Source organism: Quercus robur, chromosome 11 (genome assembly GCF_932294415.1).
Source record: "Quercus robur chromosome 11, dhQueRobu3.1, whole genome shotgun sequence".
Taxonomy (NCBI): Eukaryota; Viridiplantae; Streptophyta; class Magnoliopsida; order Fagales; family Fagaceae; genus Quercus; species Quercus robur.
In genome coordinates this window covers 14,564,886-14,583,596 of record NC_065544.1, presented here as the reverse complement: position 1 = coordinate 14,583,596, position 18,711 = coordinate 14,564,886, and the positions used below count along the sequence as shown (strand labels likewise).

Genomic DNA, 18,711 nt, shown 5'->3' with positions numbered 1-18,711 from the left:
AGATAGCCCAATTCCCATTTCACATGCCCAAAAAAGCCCAAACTTGGCAATATATGCCTTAAAGCTAAGGGTACCTTCCAACCAAACGAATGTCCCAAATGCCCAAGTCATCCACCCCCCAATGGGCCCCAACCACACAATCAATTGCCCTCCTCTTCTCTTTTCACATCATCATCACACATCAACAAAATCATCATCATCATTAACAACCTCTCTTTAACTTTCTACGAACGCAAACTTGTCAGATCCAAACCCATGAATCTCCTCTAGAACACCTCCAATTCCTAATCATTCCATACCTCCAAAATTATGTCTTAATCTCATCCCTAAACATCCTTATTATGTTTGGAACCCAATTCAAATTCCCTAACAATAAACCCATCCTACATGGCCAAGAACTTCAAAAGAAGTCAAAGTATAGCCCACTCCCCCAACTCACATGCCCAAACTTAGCAAATATATGCAGCTTTTAAAAGACCAAAGGTTAGGTACCACAACCACCAAATGTCCCAAATACCCAAAAAAATCAAATCAAATTAAAAAAGTGGCCTCCTCTTGACTCTGCACATCATAATCACTCATCAATAAATCCTTATCATCATCATCAACCTCTTTGTCTCTCGATCTCTCAGAACTTTCTACAAACACAAACCTTGTCAGATCCAGATTCCAAACCCATCAAACCCATGGATCTCCCACCAGAACATCTCCAATTCTTAACAATCCCAGACATCCTCAAAGAATCAACCTCCATACCCAAACAATCCCCAAAAACCTTTTACCTCATCACCTTAACTCTCGTCTTCCCTCTCTCCTTTGCCATCTTAGCTCACTCTCTCTTCACCCACCCACTCCTGACCCACCTCCAAAACTATCAACCCGACCCGACCCAAACCCGACACCAGTGGACTCTCCTCCTCCTCTTCCAGTTCCTCTACCTTATCTTCCTCTTCGCTTTCTCTCTCCTCTCCACTGCGGCCATAGTCTTCACTGTGGCCTCTCTCTACACCTCAAAGCCAGTCTCTTTCTCCTCCACAATCTCGGCCATTCCCAACGTTTTCAAGCGCTTATTCGTTACCTTCTTATGGGTTTCTCTTCTAATGGTGATCTACAACTTTGTATTCCTTGCTTTCCTGGTCTTATTGGTCGTAGCCATTGATACCCAGAACACCTTTTTGCTTGTTTTTGCAATTTTGATCATTTTCATACTCTTTCTCTTTGTTCATGTCTATATCACTGCACTATGGCACTTGGCTAGCGTGGTTTCTGTGTTGGAACCGGTTTATGGGTTTGCTGCTATGAAAAAGAGCTATGAGTTGTTGAAGGGAAAGACCCTTTACGCCTTTGTGCTTGTTTTTGTGTACTTGGCGATCTGTGGGGTTATTGGTGGAGTTTTTGGGTCGGTGGTTGTGCATGGAGGTGAAAAATTTGGGGTCTTTGTGAGGATTGTGGTTGGAGGGTTCTTGGTGGGTGTGTTGGTGATTGTGAACTTGGTGGGGTTGTTGGTGCAGAGCGTCTTTTACTATGTTTGTAAGAGTTTTCATCATCAAGGGATTGATAAATTAGCTTTGCATGACCATCTTGGTGGGTATCTTGGGGAGTACGTGCCTCTCAAGAGCAATATTCAGATGGAGAATTTGGAAATCTGAGATAGATTTCATGACAATTTTATGTGTAAGTTTGATAACGTAAAGTTTTTTTTTTTTTTTTTTTTTTTTTGAACTGTTTTAGGAATGTGTAGAGAGAATGAACATTTGGATAATTGAGCTGTTAAATAGTACTTTTAATGATCTGTTGTTAGTTTGGTAATAACTTTATTTCAGCAAGTCATATATTGTAGTTGTTGTGGATTGTTGCTGGATATTAGATTATAAATGCTGTGATGGATTTGGAAATTTTTTGTTTTTGCTTTAGATCATAAATTAGATGATGCTTGGGTTGTTTTTTACAATTCACAATTATGTAGTAGGATAGCAATTTTGAATTCATTGCTATATAGAAGGAAAGCCCAAGTTAGATACCTTTATTTATTTTTGTTTCTCACAACGAGTGTGGGAGGGGGGATTTGAACCCAAGTTAGATATTTATTATGTCTTTATTCTCTAGATTTTTTAAATGAAGTAATGTGTTATGTGATGCTAAAGTAAATAATCTGGTTACTTTATTTGAATGAACTGATCTGACTATCGGCAGGGTTGATAACAAGAGGATGGTTATGACTTATAACTATGGGTTTTCTCTTTTTGGTTTCCTCTAGTTATGGTGTTTTCATTTGTCTATAGTATATTTTCAGGATTTTTTTTTTCCTTAAACTTTTGCTGTCTCTTCATACATACACAGATACTCTTTTTATTAAAATTCTCTTGGTGTTGAGGAATTATGCCTCAGTTCAGAACCCCAGCTGATTGATACAGGATATCCATTGGTTCTGGCTGATTGGATTACTGATCTAGGTATAGCATTTTGGTTGGATTTATTTTAAACCGTCAGTTTACCCTGATCTAGTGGCTATCTCACCAGAGGTTGACTCTGTTCTATTATTATTATTTTGATCAAATTGATACTGTTTTTCATTGGTGTATGTTTCTTTTTTTAAATTTTGTGTTGTGCTTCAAGAATGTGTGTGTGTGTGTGTGTGTTATTGAGTGATAATGACCACGCCTGAGATCAATTTAGGGGATAAGGTCAATGTGCAAAATGTAATTTTATTAAAACCATTTTCCTCCCTCTTACACACTGATAAATACAATAAACAGCTATTAGTTTCTACTGATGTTGATTGACTGGTGTAAGTGGCTCTCTCTTTTTTTTTCCTCCCTGAGATGGCAGGATTAATGCATTTGAAAAACAGTATATCTGATGCCTTGGATTTGTTATTTTTAATTTATATTTCAAGACACCATAAGGACTTCCCAATGATTCTTTCTTTAGGATTTGGTTTCCTATTGTCATAGACTACCATCAGACAATGTGATGTTTTTGTTTGCCATTGAATTATGGGCTGGATGAGCAGGAATACTGTGAGCAGTTATATTTTAGAAGATTGCATCTAGAATCCTGGTAGTTGGCTCAATGGGTGATACATTAGGAATTGATGTATGTAATATAGGCGTTTCAATTCCTAGGAGTTGACATTATATATTATAAAAGATTGCATATAGAATCCCAGGAGTTAGCTCAATGGGTGATACTGTAGAAAAATGTAAATAAATATATGATGCGTGTAATGTATGTGTGACATTTCCTAGGAGTTGACATTATATATTATAAAAGATTGCATATAGAATCCCAGGATTTAGCTCAGTGGGTGATACTGTAAATAAATAAAAAATGTGTATATATATATTATATTATATTTATATTTATATACGTTGCTGACTTGGATTTTGGTTTGCATATAGAGGGTGCACTGTGTACGACCTTTTTTTATGTACAAAGCCAATTTAGAAGACTGTGTGAAATTGAATTAGTTGCATGTTCTAGCTTCTGATTAAGAGGAAGTTCGGAGTATAACAAAAGAGATATCAAGTTTCATGCTTCATCTGGAAAGTTGACCTGCAGCTGATTTGAAGTGAAGAGAAGCAATAGAAATGTTGCGTTATTGAACTTTGCCACATTTCTGTTCCTTTATTGAAGAGTTGCCTATTTTCAAGTGTTATCTCTTGCTTTATTCTTGTATACATCTTGTGTACTATTGTGAAAACCTTTGCATTTTTTTAATGAAATATTTATTACATATTTAAAAAAAAAGTGTTACCTCTTCAATTTGTTTTTATATTGTAAATTAGGTTAAATTGGAGGATTTTGAGTATTTTAATGTCAAAGCTAAAAGCTTTTGTTCTATGTTCATATGTTGATCAGGTTGAAAACTCACTTAATTCTTTAAAACTTTTTCTGTGTGCATTTCTACTGTGAGGGCGAAGATGTCATTGTTTCAGTCACACTGAATGTTGAAATATGGATTTATATATATGGCTAGTTGGGTTGCACAAGGTACTTATGTTACTTCCATTAAATGTCTGTATCATTATCCTTTCTCCATGGAACCCTTTGATAAAGAATTTTATGTCCTTTGGAGAATTTCATACTTCCTGTCAGATCCTAAGATCTAACAGGCATTTTTACCAAAGAGGTGTCACAACTTTGAGTTTGAAAACTTTTATAGGTGATGCAATATTACCAAAGCTGTTGTAGTTGTTTGTGTCTCCTTTGTGCTTTTTTACTTATTTTTTCTTGGGATCTCCCATGTAGTTTTGTCTAGATAAACCCTTATGCTGAAGAATCCATATACCTCATATGTGGTTTAATTTATGGTTAATTATAAACTGCATAATCCTGGAATGGATAAATGAAAATTTGGCATTGGTTATCCCGGTTTTTTATTGGTTTACGCTTTATGAAGACAACCCAAAAGGCAAATCATCCACGTTTGAGGTTGCTTTTAGGTTGTCACATGTCATGAGCAAAAATCCTTTTTATTTTATTTTCTTTAAAATGATTTCATGAAAAGGGATTAGTCTTATTTAATTTCATTAACCCTAATTTCTATTTAGAGTTTTGAATCTATGAATACGTGGCATGGAGAAGTCATAATCCACATTATGTACTATTGCATTAATTTAATCCTAGGATGAGTTTTTTAAGAAACTTAAGATACCTTGAGTATAGGTGGGTCAAAATTGGTTGGTAGAGATGCTAAGGGTACACTGGAGGTAAGCATTTCATCAGCTGATTTGTTCTGGATAAATATTTTAGAATACCCACTTTATGTGTAGGCTTGACCATTTATACGTGTATTGTTTGTGGCTATTGGATTGTAAGATAGGGAATCATTTCATTTTGATTTATAGCACTTAGAATTTGGTCAGAATAAAACAGAGGGGGATTATTTTTTATTTGCTTAGTGAAGCAAAATGTCAAATCTCATTTGCTGGTGTTCTTTCATTAGTAACTTCTGCATACAACTTAAAGTCATGTTTTACCCATCCTCCATACCCTCTTAGGTTGTGGTTGTTCCCAACTACTAGCAAATGGGTTTTCATCTTGTGATTTTCTTGACTGGCAGTTCAAGAGTAGAAAGTATGTTATTTCATTTTGCACTACTTTTTTATATAAGAAAAGAAAAGTATCTAGTTTTCACATGATGCCCATGTGATCTAGGGACCTAGTATGTTATAAAACTGTGTTCTAAATATACTTTGAAGATGCCTACCAAGTGTTTATGTCCTCATTGTGACTTTTGTTTACTAAGCCCAGTTTATCTCTGGATGCCCTAGTTAGAACACAAATGGGTTGTGCTGTACTAAAAAGATTAGATCCTCTTGTCCTTTGCGTTACTCTACTGTGGAATTTCAAAAATATTATCCATTTCAAAAGTTTGAAATGAGAGAATTTGATTTTATCATGTCTTCACAATAATTGAAATATATACCTAAATTGTGATTTGTGGGTCAACATTTATTTAAGTCTGGATAACTTGGTAAAATATAATCCAATCATATCAGAACACTTATAGATAGCATTTTAAGCAAGTACCCCATCATAGATTTACCCTAAAAGCAAATAGGGAAAGCATTGCACAACTGCTAAGATTTAGATTGGCGGAGCTAGAAACAATACGGTAGAGTTGGCAAATACTTGACAGCTAACACATAAACATGCAAATGTTTGTCCAAAAAAGCAATATAGAAAAAATAGGTATCTTACTGCTGAGTGAGTACAAGGACCAAATAATTGTCATATATGAATCTAATATTTTCATCTAATTGGCTCTGTACTTGTGGCCTGCCCTATTACCTTATCTCTGGGCCAAATTATGGTTTATTACCTTTCTTAAAATCATTGGATATGTTAGTTAAAGGGGAAATTATTTTCACAATGTACTTTTCAAGATTAAGTTTTCACTAACTGCAACTTCAAAGTGCAAACAAACAGTCCACTTCTATGCACGCCTTGCGTTTTACCCTTTTCTAAAATGCAATGTTTACATTCTTTTTGAGTTTGATGCTAATCCAATAGGAGAATATTAATGATCAAGATACTCTTCATACGAAAGGGTTGTGGTTCTAGTCTACAATCCACACACACTTATTGCCAATTAAAGTGAACATCTCTGCATTAAGAAAGCAGCCAATGTGATGAGAGGACCAAAGGACAAAATCCAATTGAATCGTTATAGCTTGCTCTTAGGAACCCCAACTGCTCTAGACCTACTTTCCACTGCTCGAGACAGCTGCTTCACCGCCTCTTTGGGTAGATCGCGGGGACTGCTCAGCCATTGTCCTCCATCGACCACCAATGTTGTTCCATTGACATATTTTCCTTAAAAGCATAAGACATGTACATAAGATTCTCGGTGTATAGCAATATGAGGATAAAAGGAAGAGTAGCAAAATTATTTAAAACATTTATAAATTCCCAAAAAAATATCTTTAGCTTGAAAATTATGCAGTTTTGAAATCATGAACATAAAAATTAGTGCAGTGGAAGCACTTATTGTTGCGAAATGGCAAAAGCTCAATATCCCAAAATGTAACTTGTAGTCTTATAAAATTAGACTAAAAAGAAATCATTATGAAATGTACGTCATAAATTGAAATTTTATCGTATTTATATAAAAAATAAAAATAAAAAAGAATAAAATGAGTACAATTTCATCAGAAAATATTACAAATAGCACTTACGCACGTATCATCAATATCCCCAGTTTGTATCTACTGTTCTTGCTTATGCTCAGAGCAATTTAACTTTTAGGTGGTTCATTACCAATTAATTAGAATTAAACCTTTTTCAATACTTCCCAGGAATACATAGCACCTAGAGATAAGGAAATAAGAAACAAGGCAACGGCCTCTATTGGTGAAAATAGAATACAACTGTGTTTATCTAGATCTAGACACATCATACCTACATTATGAGTCACAAAGAGATCCATCACAACCAAAATGCCATATCAGGAAATTGATAAGTACCTATACCAGGAAGTTTCCATTGACATGGCTCAGAAGTTGTTAGAGAAATTAAAGTACAGATTGAGGAGAAATGAGGTTATTTTTTCCCCGTATGGACTTCAACTAACACATTTATACCCAACAGAAATGACAACATCAGCCCATAAGCAAATATTGTAAGGCATATTAGGGAGTAATTCAAAGAGAAAAAGAAGGGTAAAAAAAAAGTTTGTAGGAACATCAATAAACTTGCGGAATCAACCTAAGGAACAACCTATTGCAAGCTAATCAAATAAAGCTCCTTCATGAAGAAGAGATTGTGGAATCAATCAAGATGCAAGGAGAAGTGAAGACAAATTAATGAGAAGAGTTCAAATGAATGTTCCTATTTCATTGAATATTTTAGGAAGTTACATGCAGGGGCTATGAAAACTGCTCTGCTCTTCATCCAACATTGTCAATCAAGAGAGAAAAGAGGAATGTGTGTGTGTGTGTGTGTGTGTGTGTATGTGTGTGACAGAATCCTAGAAGGGCCAAAAGTAAATGAAGTTGTCAACCTTAGTCAGAAATGGATCCTGGAATGACAAAAAATAAGTTTCATAAATAAATTTGTGTTTTACTTAATTGTCTAATTGCAAGTTATGATAGCTAGGTTATGAAGGGATTCTTACCATTTGACCAAAAGGGAGTACATTCTTGGGAATCCACATACACACATGGCATAGAGGGGGAAAAAATTACATTACATAAAATTAGTAAATTAGATTACTGACCAGCATCAGATGCAAGATAGAGAGCTGCCATAGCAATATCCCATTTCTCACCAAATTTATACAAAGGCTGTGCCTCTCTAGCTTTGCTTATAATTTCTTGAGGTAGAAGTTTACTAACACCAGCAGTGTCTTTAATAGGTCCTGGTGCAATCCCATTGACTCTAATGTCATAGTCTGTTCCCCACTCCAATGCCAAGCTTCTTGTAATGCTATCAACAGCTGCCTGGTATAAAAGAAAAGAATGTGAAGATATTGAATACAGTTTATAAGAAATATTATTGACAAACTCACAAACCCCAGTTCACAAACCTTGGCAGAAGATACATGGATTTGATACCAAGTGGCTGTATAATGCATAGTTACGCTTATATTTATGATTGTTCCACCATTAGATGGGTGTTTCCCTGGTCCCCCTTTCTTAAGGTACTTAAGTGCTTCGTGGCACATTGTAAAAGTGCCAACAGAATCTATGTCTATTACTGCAGAAACCAATCGAAAAAAGGAAACATTCAATTATAAACTCTTAAGAGTCTTCATGTATTGAAAAACCTGGAATAATAATTTAATATTGTCCCGGAGTGACTGAAATCATGTGATATAAATATAAGTTGCAATTCTCAACCTAGTTAACTAGAGGAACCTCCAATTGACATAAGGCACCACCCACCATGTTTAGACAGCACTTGGTGCTACTCGTTTTATTTGTTTGGAATTTGAAACAAATCAACTTTAATGATGTCATAAATCAATTTTATTTCATGAAATGGAATTCTTAGGAGTTCCTTAGTTTCATCTTTGAATTGGCTCCAGTTTCTTCAAAGATTTGATTCTAAAGGATTGTGTCCTACCCAATAAGAATAGAAACTGAACTCATTTCATTTTTCTAGATCACCCAAGAAAGACCTCAATGAGTATGTGGATCCATATACTAGAGTAAGTGAAAAACATATTCACTGATACTTTCAAACTTAAAAAATAAATAATAAATAAATAAAGCTTCCCCTGCTTTTGAAATGAATGTTAAGCATAATCGTGATCTATCAGTATTTTCCGTTGGGAGTTATGATGTTCATGACCCAATATATACTAGTTACAACTTAAAGAACTTAGCTTTAATTCTTGGAAATTACCATGGAAAAAAAAATATGAACAAAGATAAAAATCCAATCAAATTATACAGTGTAGGATAAATCTTCCAATACTCTTTATTGAATCAGAAGGAATATCTTGGATCCACACGTCTAAAGATACAACCTGTTCGGAAGCCATTAGTGGTTAGATCCTCTGCTGCTACAAGGAAATTGCCGGCTGCTGCATTTACAAGAATGTCAAGCCTGCCAAAATGCTTAATAGTTGATTCCAGAACTCTAATTGCATCTTCCCTTTTGCGAACATCTCCCTCTAGTCCAACAGCCTGCAACAAAAATATTCATGAAACCAGACATCAGCATCCAACTAAAAGAAAGCATAGTAGAAACCCTGCAATAGTTCCAAGCAGCAATCAGAAGAATTCTACAATGTGGGAGTCTAGTTAACCTATCAGAGTCAGACAACAATCTATATTAATAACACATCACTAACACTAACATCAACATTCCTGTCCTCTCAACTATGCTTCATCATTTATTCTCATTAATCTTCTCAGATGATTATATAACAATTTTTTGATACAAACATAGGTGGGAATCTGCTAGAACAAGTCATGACAAGTGCTTGTTCCAAAGCTTCTCTTTCAGTTTCTTGATCTTTTTTTTTTTTTTTGGGTCAAAAGATGAAAGTTTCTTAACCTTTTAACCTACCCTATTATTCCTTTTTTTTTTTTTTTTTTTTTTTTTTAAATATTCAGCCAAGGTTTTGTTTCGACCATTTTGTTTTGAACCTTAGACTCGATACTTACCGTGTGTAATTTACCAATACCAACACTAGTGTAAAAGTTCTGTTTGTCTTATACACTGTAGGAAAAAATCTGCTAGTAATGAACTTATTTCGACAATGCAAATTAACCTCCTATTTGTTTATCTTAGTACTCCTCGGCTGCCTGTTTCTAGGTTCAATCATACATTAATGTTAATTTGTTTGTATGGTTTGAGAAAACCCGTTTAACCCCACTTGTAGATTGAGCCAGATTATTATATCCTCAAGTGGAAATTCCCAGATAATATATATTTAACAAAAAAATTCACTGAAATTTATCAACACTATTCAACTAGGAAATTAAATATGTTTATTAATCATATTATTTAACAAACAAAATACACGTGGTTTATCCTGATTAGTCAACAGATCCATAGCCAAGTTATCATATAAGTTTCTGTTTGTTTGTTAACTCCTGATTAACATATAAAATCAAATGGTTGTTCATACCAGATATTCGTTAAACTCCAAGTTCAGTAATAAGAACAACAAACAAAAACTCATGATTTCATCTATTTTCCTAACACTTTTCTCAGAAACCAAACAAGACCCCAACTTTCATTCCAAACATAAAAGAGAGAGAAACTCAAAGATATGAAACAAACCCAGTTGACAAAAACAGTGTTACAAACTAGTTGAAAAAAAAGGATTCTGGGAAGTGAGAGAAAATAAATTACATGAATTCCATGAGATCTAAGGGAGTCAACAGCAGAGTCAAGGACATTCCTGCGGCGGCCCATGATAACAATGGAGGCTCCATGTTTTCCCAACTGATATGATATCTCATACCCAATTCCTGACCCTCCACCAGTCAACAATGCCACCTTCCCCTTCAGTATGTCAGCCTTGAAGGGAGATTCCATTGCCATGAGTTTCTGTAAATGTGTGTATGTGGTTTTCTAGTTCTATATAATGAGTTTTTCTCTCTGAGAAAAGTTTGTCTGTTTTTAACTGTGTCTTTTTGAGAAAACAATAATGCCTTGCTGTTCGAGACTTGAGTTTACCTTGTGCCATTTTACGTGACACATGACTCAACCACATATACATATATATTACATACGATTTAGTTTTTCGTTAGGCATACATTAGGTTCTTCGGTTGATTCTGTTGTATTTGGAGGCTTGGAGCTCTATTAATTTTTTCTCTTTTGTTTTTTAGTGAACAAAAGAAAAAGGGAAAAGAGATAGTTGTGATCTCAGAATTTTGTAAACATGACCATTCCTTAATAAGTAGGATAAATAAATATAATGAAGTTTCTATTTTCTTATTGAGCGACTTTATATTTGGAGAAATTTTATATCCACAATATTTTCACAATATTTTTACAAAAAATTTTAAGTGGTAGATTGTTACAAGTTGTTATTGGTGGAGTAAAAAAGTAATTTTAATGATAGATTCAAATTATAAACCAATAATAACTAACTACTTATAATTTGTTGTGAAAATGTTGTGGATATAACATATCTCTTATTTTTGTAGAGTAAGCTACAAAACTTTTACTTTAATTTGGGCTTTACTTACCAATGAAATACCTATTTTGTCTTTTGTTACCTAATTAGCCAAGTGCAAATGCAAGTCAAGGTACAATTTTCTCTCTAAAGAAAAAGCTACTAAATGATGCAGAACAGAATCTTCAAATTGATTTATGTAATTTTTTATATTTGGTATTTTTATGTAATTTTCGTTATTTTAGGTTTAGGGCAATTATTTCCTTATTTTTAGGTTCTTTTAATGCTTTTTAGGTTAAATTTGGCTCCTATAATGGTTAGGTATTAATTATGACTTATTTTAGAATATATTTTTTTGTCTGTCAAGTTTTACGGAGCCTTTAAATAGGCCCCTAAGTCTATAAACGTTTTTTAAACAATTATTCAATCAATAAAATTCAGACTTTTTGTCTTTCTATTTTCTAGTGGATTCCAAACCCTTTCTCCTTGTGGATTCAAGGAATCCTCATGGATTCGAGGTTATTTTCAAAAGCAAATGTGTTTTGTTTCTTATTTTCTAGAAGTAAACGTGTTCTGCTTCTTGACACTTCCGAATTCCCGTATCAATTGGTATCAGGGCCTTGATTTATCCTGGTCTGGAGGTTAACGATGGTGCTGTTGAAGTATGGAAACACTAGGGATAACTGCCGCAGAGAAGTAACTCATGGGCAATCTATTGGTAAGCAAATTTCATATATGCCTTATAGAAGAATTGCAAGCTTTAATGGTTATTTTTATAAAGAAGATTTTCTTGATTGGTTACTTGATTTAGAGGATTTATTTGACTATGAGAATATTTGTGATGAGAGAAAAGTTAAATTTGCTTTGTATAAACTTAAAGAGTATGCACCACGTTGGTGGGTATGAATACAAACTGATAGAATCCGACAAGGTAAAGACAAAATTCGTTTATGGCCAAGGATGAAAAAGATGCTTGCTATCAAATTTTATCATTTGGATTGTGATGAACTTTTGTTGTATACAAAACAAGATTATTATTGGCCAAAAAGTTCATACTTGAATTATTTTGAAGAACCATATATTCCACCATTAAAGGAAGAATTGCATGTTGAAGAAAATATTGTTCTTGAAAATTATGTAGAAGTCAAAGAACAAAACATATAGAATTCTGAAGAAATTAATGAAGGTCTTGTGATGGAAGAAGATCTTCAAATCAAGATTATTGTGGAGGAGAATAGTGAAGATCCAATCATAGAGAAAGATCTTGAAATCAAGATGGTAGAGACCATCGAGGAAGAAATTGAAGAGGAAAGTTTCAAGGATCTCAATGAAATGAAATTATATGATTGTCAATCTCAAGATCTTTTTATTTTGGTGATAAGCGATACACCGAAATTTATTGATTTTATTGGAGTTGATAGATTTGATTCAATTGTAAATTCTTATTTGATAAATCTCTACAATTACATTAAGAACAAGGAAAAAGAAATTCAAGTTGATTTTTTTATTTCATTGATGAGTTGCAAGTATGGAAAGAAGATCAAGGGGCTTAAGTGTGGACACCCCCCCCCCCCCCTTCCCCCAAAAAAAATTTTGAGACAATTTTTCTACAATTTGGTCGCACATTGGATCCTTAACGATGTGACTCGTGTGCTTGTATTTCTAGGGTGTGGTGTGTGTATGTGACTCCATTTTTCTTATTTTTATTTTAGGAGTTGCTACCAATCATTGGTTTTGTGTTAGGTGTGATTGGTCACCAAGGGGTCTAATTTATTTTAAGTTGCCTGATTAACTAAACCAAATTTTAAGGGTTCATCAATTAAGCCAAACTAAAAAGTCTCGAACCAAAGATCTTGGACTTGGAAGTTTGAATACGTGTGGGGAAGGTATTAGGCACCTCACAACCCCTACCCGAAGATAGCACCTCATTTTAATTTATTCCAAACGTTATCTTTTTGTGGAGAAATAAAATACTTGGCGTTTTGATTCTTGGAAAAAGTTTTGTGCAAACAATAGACATATATATGCATGTGAGTAATTATTTACCATGTATCTAGCATGTGAATATTAACTCCAATAAATATCTACAAACAAAACATGTGGGGTATATACATAGGTAGCATGTGACAAAGCATACAAAAATAATTTACAAGAAAATGTGAATAGAATATTTAATAGGTAGGTAGCATGTGAATATTAACTATTATAACCAAAAAAAAAAAAAAGAGAGAGAGAGAGAGTTAGAAGAGTAGCACCTTGTTGTCATCCACAATTTTCTCATTTTTATCATGCAAAAAAGATGACAAGTAAAATACGTTAGTGCCAAAGAAATGAGAGGGACGATGTAAGATTGATTGGTGTCCAAGGACTCAAGAAAATGAGCCACGGACACAAATCCTTAACAACACTATTATAAAGAAAAGTTTGAAATTACAATGTTTGAACAAATTTTACAATGTTAACTTATTATTATTTTTGGAAAACACATTTTTTTGAAAGGTTTTATTATTCAACTGTGGGAGAAATTATAAGATTCACATGGTGGACAAGTGATATAGTCCACCATTCCACTAAAAAACTTCCACTTGTTTAAAATTGTTAGTTAGAAAAAAATTTTAAATAGAAATTAATTACTGACTCAGCAATTTTAAACAAGTAGAAGTTTTTTAATGGAATGGCTCCACCAGAGGACTCTATAATTTCTTCAACTTTGGGGAGTTTCAAGAAAAGATTTTTCAACACATTCTTTTTAAAGAAAAGTTCCTTTTGAACAAGTAAAGTTGCAAAGGCAAAAGAAATTTTCATTTTTAAAAAAAAAAAAAAAAGGCTTTTGAAAGTGCCATGATTTTGAGAAAAAAAAGATTTGAAGAGAAGAATGTTATTTAAGTTGACAAGATTTCTTAAAAAAGGTTCATCGGTTTTTATTTTGAAAAAAAAAAAAAATATATATATATATATATATAGTTTGGGCTTCAAGAAAAAATCCCATGATTTTTATTCAAAGACAATAAGTTTCAAAAGACTTTACTTTATGAAAGAAATTCTAACGTGGTAAAAAAACATTTTTTTGAGAACATTTTTATTATTTGATAACAATTTTTTGGATTTTTTTTTAAACAAACCTTCTTTTTTAAAGCATTTTCCAACGTGGTAAAAACATTTTTTTGAAGACAAATTTTCAGATTTTAAAGAAAAAGAAGAAAAAAAATATTTATGAAGGAAAATTCAATGTGGTAAAAACATTTTTTGAAAACAAATTTTTTGAACACACTTTTTTTTTTCGGATTCTTCAAGAAAAAGAATAAAACATTTTTTTTTTGACAAAAGCTTTTTTGGAAGAAATTTTTTTTTTTTGAAAGCCTTATCTTAAAAAGGAATGTCTTTTGCAAAAGGAAAAAGATTTCTTTTGAAAAGCATTTCCTTAGAATAGTGTGTAAAGAAATTGTTTTACCCAAGCAATTTTAATTTATGACAACATTATTGATGAGAAAAGTAAAGGAGCAATAGTAAAGTTCAGAAAAATAAATAGCAAGGTAGGTAAAGTGCTGAAATTTAAATGACATAAAAATAAAGAGCTGAAATATTGTAAAGATTTACTGGAAAAAGTTTTTTTATGTCTTTCTTAAATAGATTTTAATATCTTTCAAGCCTTATGGGTGATTCATCATAAAAAATAAATAAATAAAAGAGTTCTAAACCATCAACCATTCTTATGAGACATACCCATATTGTGCTTTATTTGAGGTTTAAAAACCATTTAAGAGGGAGGAGATAAAAAAATCTTTTTTATTTAGATGTCTAGGTGTTGTGTGTGTGTGTGTGTGTGTGTAAGGGGGAGGACGATTGTGCAAGAAATTAAAAGGATGACATCAAAGTAAAGGAGGAGAGATTACTTGAAATTAAAATGGATGACATAAAAATAAAGGGGAAGGGATTACTTGAAATTCAAAAAAAAAGAAAAAAGAAAAAAAGAAAAAAAGAAGAAAGAATAATAGAAATTCCTAGATGCCTAGATGGAATGAAATTTCTTCCCCCAAGGATACTTCCCAGATAAAGTCTAGGAGATGGTCCAATACCTATCTAGGAATGCAATATCAACATCACAAGCCAACAATAACAATATAAACATAAAGGTAAAGAGATATATATACAACAATATAGGAACTTAAAAGCAAGTAAGAACTTCTTTTTTTTTTTTTCTGTTTTCAGAATTTCTAAGGCTTTTTAGGAACTTTTCACTCTATTTCTCTATTTTTCCCTTTTTTTTTTCCTCACAAAACTTTATATTTTCTTTATAAAATGAGGGGTATTTATACAAAGACGAGGAAAATGGGAGCTAGCTGAAGTGTATCATGATACACTCAGCTAGCCTCTTATTTTTTGCCACCTTATTGAGCTATAATGTCTTTCTTTCTTTTTTTTAGTTTTTGGTTTGCTTTTCATTCAGCTGTTTGGAGGCCTTTTTGAGCTCCGTTTTCTTCAAACTTTATATGCTTGGAAAGCTCTGAATGTCTAATTTCAAATAATCCAGACCTTGCAAGATTTGGAGCTATGGTAGTCGAGATATGGTGTATGAAAGGAAGGTGATGCAGTGCTAAAAATTTCTGTAACGTTTTTCTTTAAAAACTTTGTATCTTCCAATCCAAGGTAGATATCATCGAGCCCTTTTTATGAGAAGTAGCTAAGACCTTTTTCTTCAAGATGGTTCAGCCGGATTGCTCTAGTTCTTGCCCAATTGGAATAGTTTATTGTGCGATGTCGACCTAAAAATTGCCAATTTATCCTGAAGAAAAAAAAAAGTGAAGATTTCATTAAGTTTTTTGGTATTTTGGTCATATCTCATCAATTTTGACTCCGATTTTGGCCAGTAAATTATCGTTTTGAAGGGAAAAATATACCCTATGCGACGGTCCAAAATTCAACTTGATTTGATAGTTGGATCAAAAAGTCAACTTTTTGACCATACCCAATTAGGTTTTTGGCTTCAATTGCTATAAAAAGGGTTTTTAATTGTTGTGACTATTTGATCCACTATCCAATCATGTTGCATTTATTTTTACCCTTTTTGGCTTTGAAGCTTGTAATTTTGCACATTTTTTCGATTTTTTTATTTTGGCATTTGTTTTGACGCATGAATCGGGGCCGGACAAAATATAGTATCGACAACTTCCCCTTCTTTGTGTAATATTTACTGGCACAATAAATATTGGACAAAGAATTAAATAAAGTATTTTGTCCCTCTCGATTTTAGCGTAAACAAATTCATCTTTTTTCCAGTTTTTAAGCTAAAAACAAATGCAAGGGCATTTTGGACATTTTCGGATCAAAATCGGACTAACCCAGATGAGTTTTATTCTTTTAAAACATTTTTTCCGAAGTTTACAAAGCTCGTAGCACTTCGTTTTTCAAAATTCTTATTCTATTGGGCAAAATTAGGCAAAATTGCACTAAAAGGCAAAACAGAGAGTTTCGAGGGAAAAATTTTGAAATTCAAATTGTGAGTGGAGAAGAGCCTATAAAAGGGGGAGAGAAGGGGTTCCTAAGGCCATTTGGCTGAACCCCTTGCTCCCTTCTCTCCTTCATCTTTTTCTATTCTTTCTTTTCCTCTCTCTTATTTTTTCCATCGAAATTTGCACTTTCTCGCCAACCAAACACTTCTTCAAAAATTTTCCAGCAACTTTGCTCTTTGGAGGGAGGCTTCTTCATCAACTTGTTTTGTTTTTTGTTTTCTAGAAGCAAACTTGTTCTGCTTCTTGATGCTTCCGCATTCCTGCATCACTGAATAACAAGTTTCACCTAATCCAAATCAACATAAAGGTTTGGAAACAACTCTAGGAATGTAGAGTTCCGAATAAGGTAAAAAGTTTGCTTTGGAGGGTATGTAAAAATGCTTTACCTATCAAAACCAATTTAGTTAGATAGAAAGTTCTAGCTAATGATGTGTGTAAGCATTGCAAGCAACTACCTCTATCTTGAGTTTCAGACGTATGGGATTTTGACTCAACTTGGAGTTTTCTCCAAACTTAAAATTTTCCTAAGTTTTTGGATTTGGTTCAATACACAATAGAGGTAAAAAAAGATTTGGATGGTTTTGCAATGCTTATCAGGACTCTATAGTTCTATAGAAAAACACTTTGCATTGAAGACAAACTCTTCCCTCTCACTGATGTTATCCCGATGGCCAAATAAATCCTATCTAATTTTGTGCTAGCCAACCCAATGATATCGATTACTCCTTCTGTTGAACCAAGGACGAACCCAGGATTTTAAGCTTGCAAGGGCTGGGAAAAAAAAAACAACAACAACAAATAGGCATTCATATAGTATTAAAAAAATTATAAATACTCAAAATCGTTATTTCTAAATATATTAAGATGCAATCATTTACCAATAAGAAAAAAACAAAAACAAAAGACTTTTTTTTTTTTTTTTGTTGAAGTTAGAGCATTCATAGTGGTGGTGCTAAAAATTTAAGCTTTTCGCACCTCAAAAAGCTACTTTATCTATTTTACCACCTCACTTTACAATATATCCAATATCAAATGTTTTTTTTTTTTTTTTATCACTTTATCTAAAATAATATAAACAACTCAATAAAATAATAAAGGAAGAGAGAGATTTTGAGTTTTTTAATTGAAGGAAGAGATATATGTAGACGACTGAATTTCTAGTTTGAAATAAATCAAACAAGTAAAATAGTTTCACAAATGCGAATTTGTATTCATGAATATGTGGTACAATTCTCTGAAATTACAAAAGAGTGGCTCTCTGATTCGATCTCCTTGCGAAACTTATTGATTGGAATTGTGGTAATGTGATTTTGATTTGAACACAAGATATCCTTCAATTTGGCTAAGGAATGGATCAAAGATCTTTGAAATAGAATTACAATGAATCTCTGGCTATGAGCTTGTTATAAATCCTTTGTTCTTCACATTCTTCGTGTTCTTTGTGTGTTCTTTGTCTTCGAAGGTTTATGGTGGAAGTTCTTCGGGGTTTTAGAGGCTAGAATCCGTGGAGCTTCACTGATTTGTGGTTGTTGAGGTTTCTGGAGGCTTTTGAGCTTGATTCCAATGAACTTTGAGATCTAGGAATCGGGGCTTTGGAGGCTTGAATCCGTAGAGCTTCGCTGATTTGTAATTTATTAAGGTTTCTGGAGGATTTTGAGCTTGATTCCAATGAACTTTGAGATCTAGGTAGATAGTTTGGATGATTCTACTTCGAATGTTCTTCAATTTTGAGTTTGAAGTTCTTGAAGGCTTTAAGGCTTGATTCCTGCAGAGCTTCTGTACTTCTGAGTGCTTCTGAATCTTCTTTGATGCTGCTTGTGCTCCAGATGGCTTGGTGCTCTTCTAAATGCCTTAGGAAGGCTTCTATTTATAGGAGTTTGGGGGTGGGTGAGCGACACGTGGCGGAGTCTGATTGGTGACGTATGTCACAGCCTGATTGGTCCGCTTATGTCATCGCTTACACGCGCTAGGTTGCATATGTCATCACTTACACGTGCTGGACTGCTTATGTCATCGCCTACATGCGTTGATGTGTGATTGGTTTTTGCATAACACTTGGCAAATTTCTGTTGGTTTCTGAGTAGTGATAGCAAAACCTAGCAACAATACGTGGAGC

General features: G+C 33.5%; 2 protein-coding genes across 2 annotated transcripts; one reads left to right on the top strand and one right to left on the bottom strand.

Moving 5' to 3' along the window:
* The first annotated feature begins 273 nt into the window (after window positions 1–273).
* LOC126705416 (uncharacterized) lies at window positions 274–3,849 on the top strand. The gene is made up of 2 exons (XM_050404418.1): window positions 274–1,674; window positions 3,402–3,849. The coding sequence occupies exon 1, from the start codon at window positions 687–689 to the stop codon at window positions 1,647–1,649; it is 963 nt and encodes a 320-aa protein (XP_050260375.1). The 5' UTR covers window positions 274–686; the 3' UTR covers window positions 1,650–1,674; window positions 3,402–3,849.
* Window positions 3,850–5,939: 2,090 nt separating this feature from the next.
* LOC126706471 (peroxisomal 2,4-dienoyl-CoA reductase [(3E)-enoyl-CoA-producing]-like) lies at window positions 5,940–10,643 on the bottom strand. Its single transcript, XM_050405956.1, has 5 exons — window positions 10,315–10,643; window positions 8,978–9,137; window positions 8,033–8,202; window positions 7,724–7,946; window positions 5,940–6,321 (listed from the first exon to the last, which is right to left on the bottom strand). The coding sequence occupies exons 1-5, from the start codon at window positions 10,504–10,506 to the stop codon at window positions 6,173–6,175; spliced, it is 894 nt and encodes a 297-aa protein (XP_050261913.1). The 5' UTR covers window positions 10,507–10,643; the 3' UTR covers window positions 5,940–6,172.
* Window positions 10,644–18,711: the final 8,068 nt, after the last annotated feature.

Coding starts and splice junctions, on each gene's coding strand:
- LOC126706471 (XM_050405956.1), bottom strand. CDS start 10,506: ATGGCAATGGAATCTCCCTTCAAGGCTGACATACTGAAGGGGAAGGTG. Junction 8,203..8,977: donor CACTAATGGCTTCCGAACAG/GTTGTATCTTTA, acceptor TGGTTTCTGCAG/TAATAGACATAGATTCTGTT. Junction 7,947..8,032: donor TCCATGTATCTTCTGCCAAG/GTTTGTGAACTG, acceptor CTTTTATACCAG/GCAGCTGTTGATAGCATTAC.
- LOC126705416 (XM_050404418.1), top strand. CDS start 687: ATGGATCTCCCACCAGAACATCTCCAATTCTTAACAATCCCAGACATC.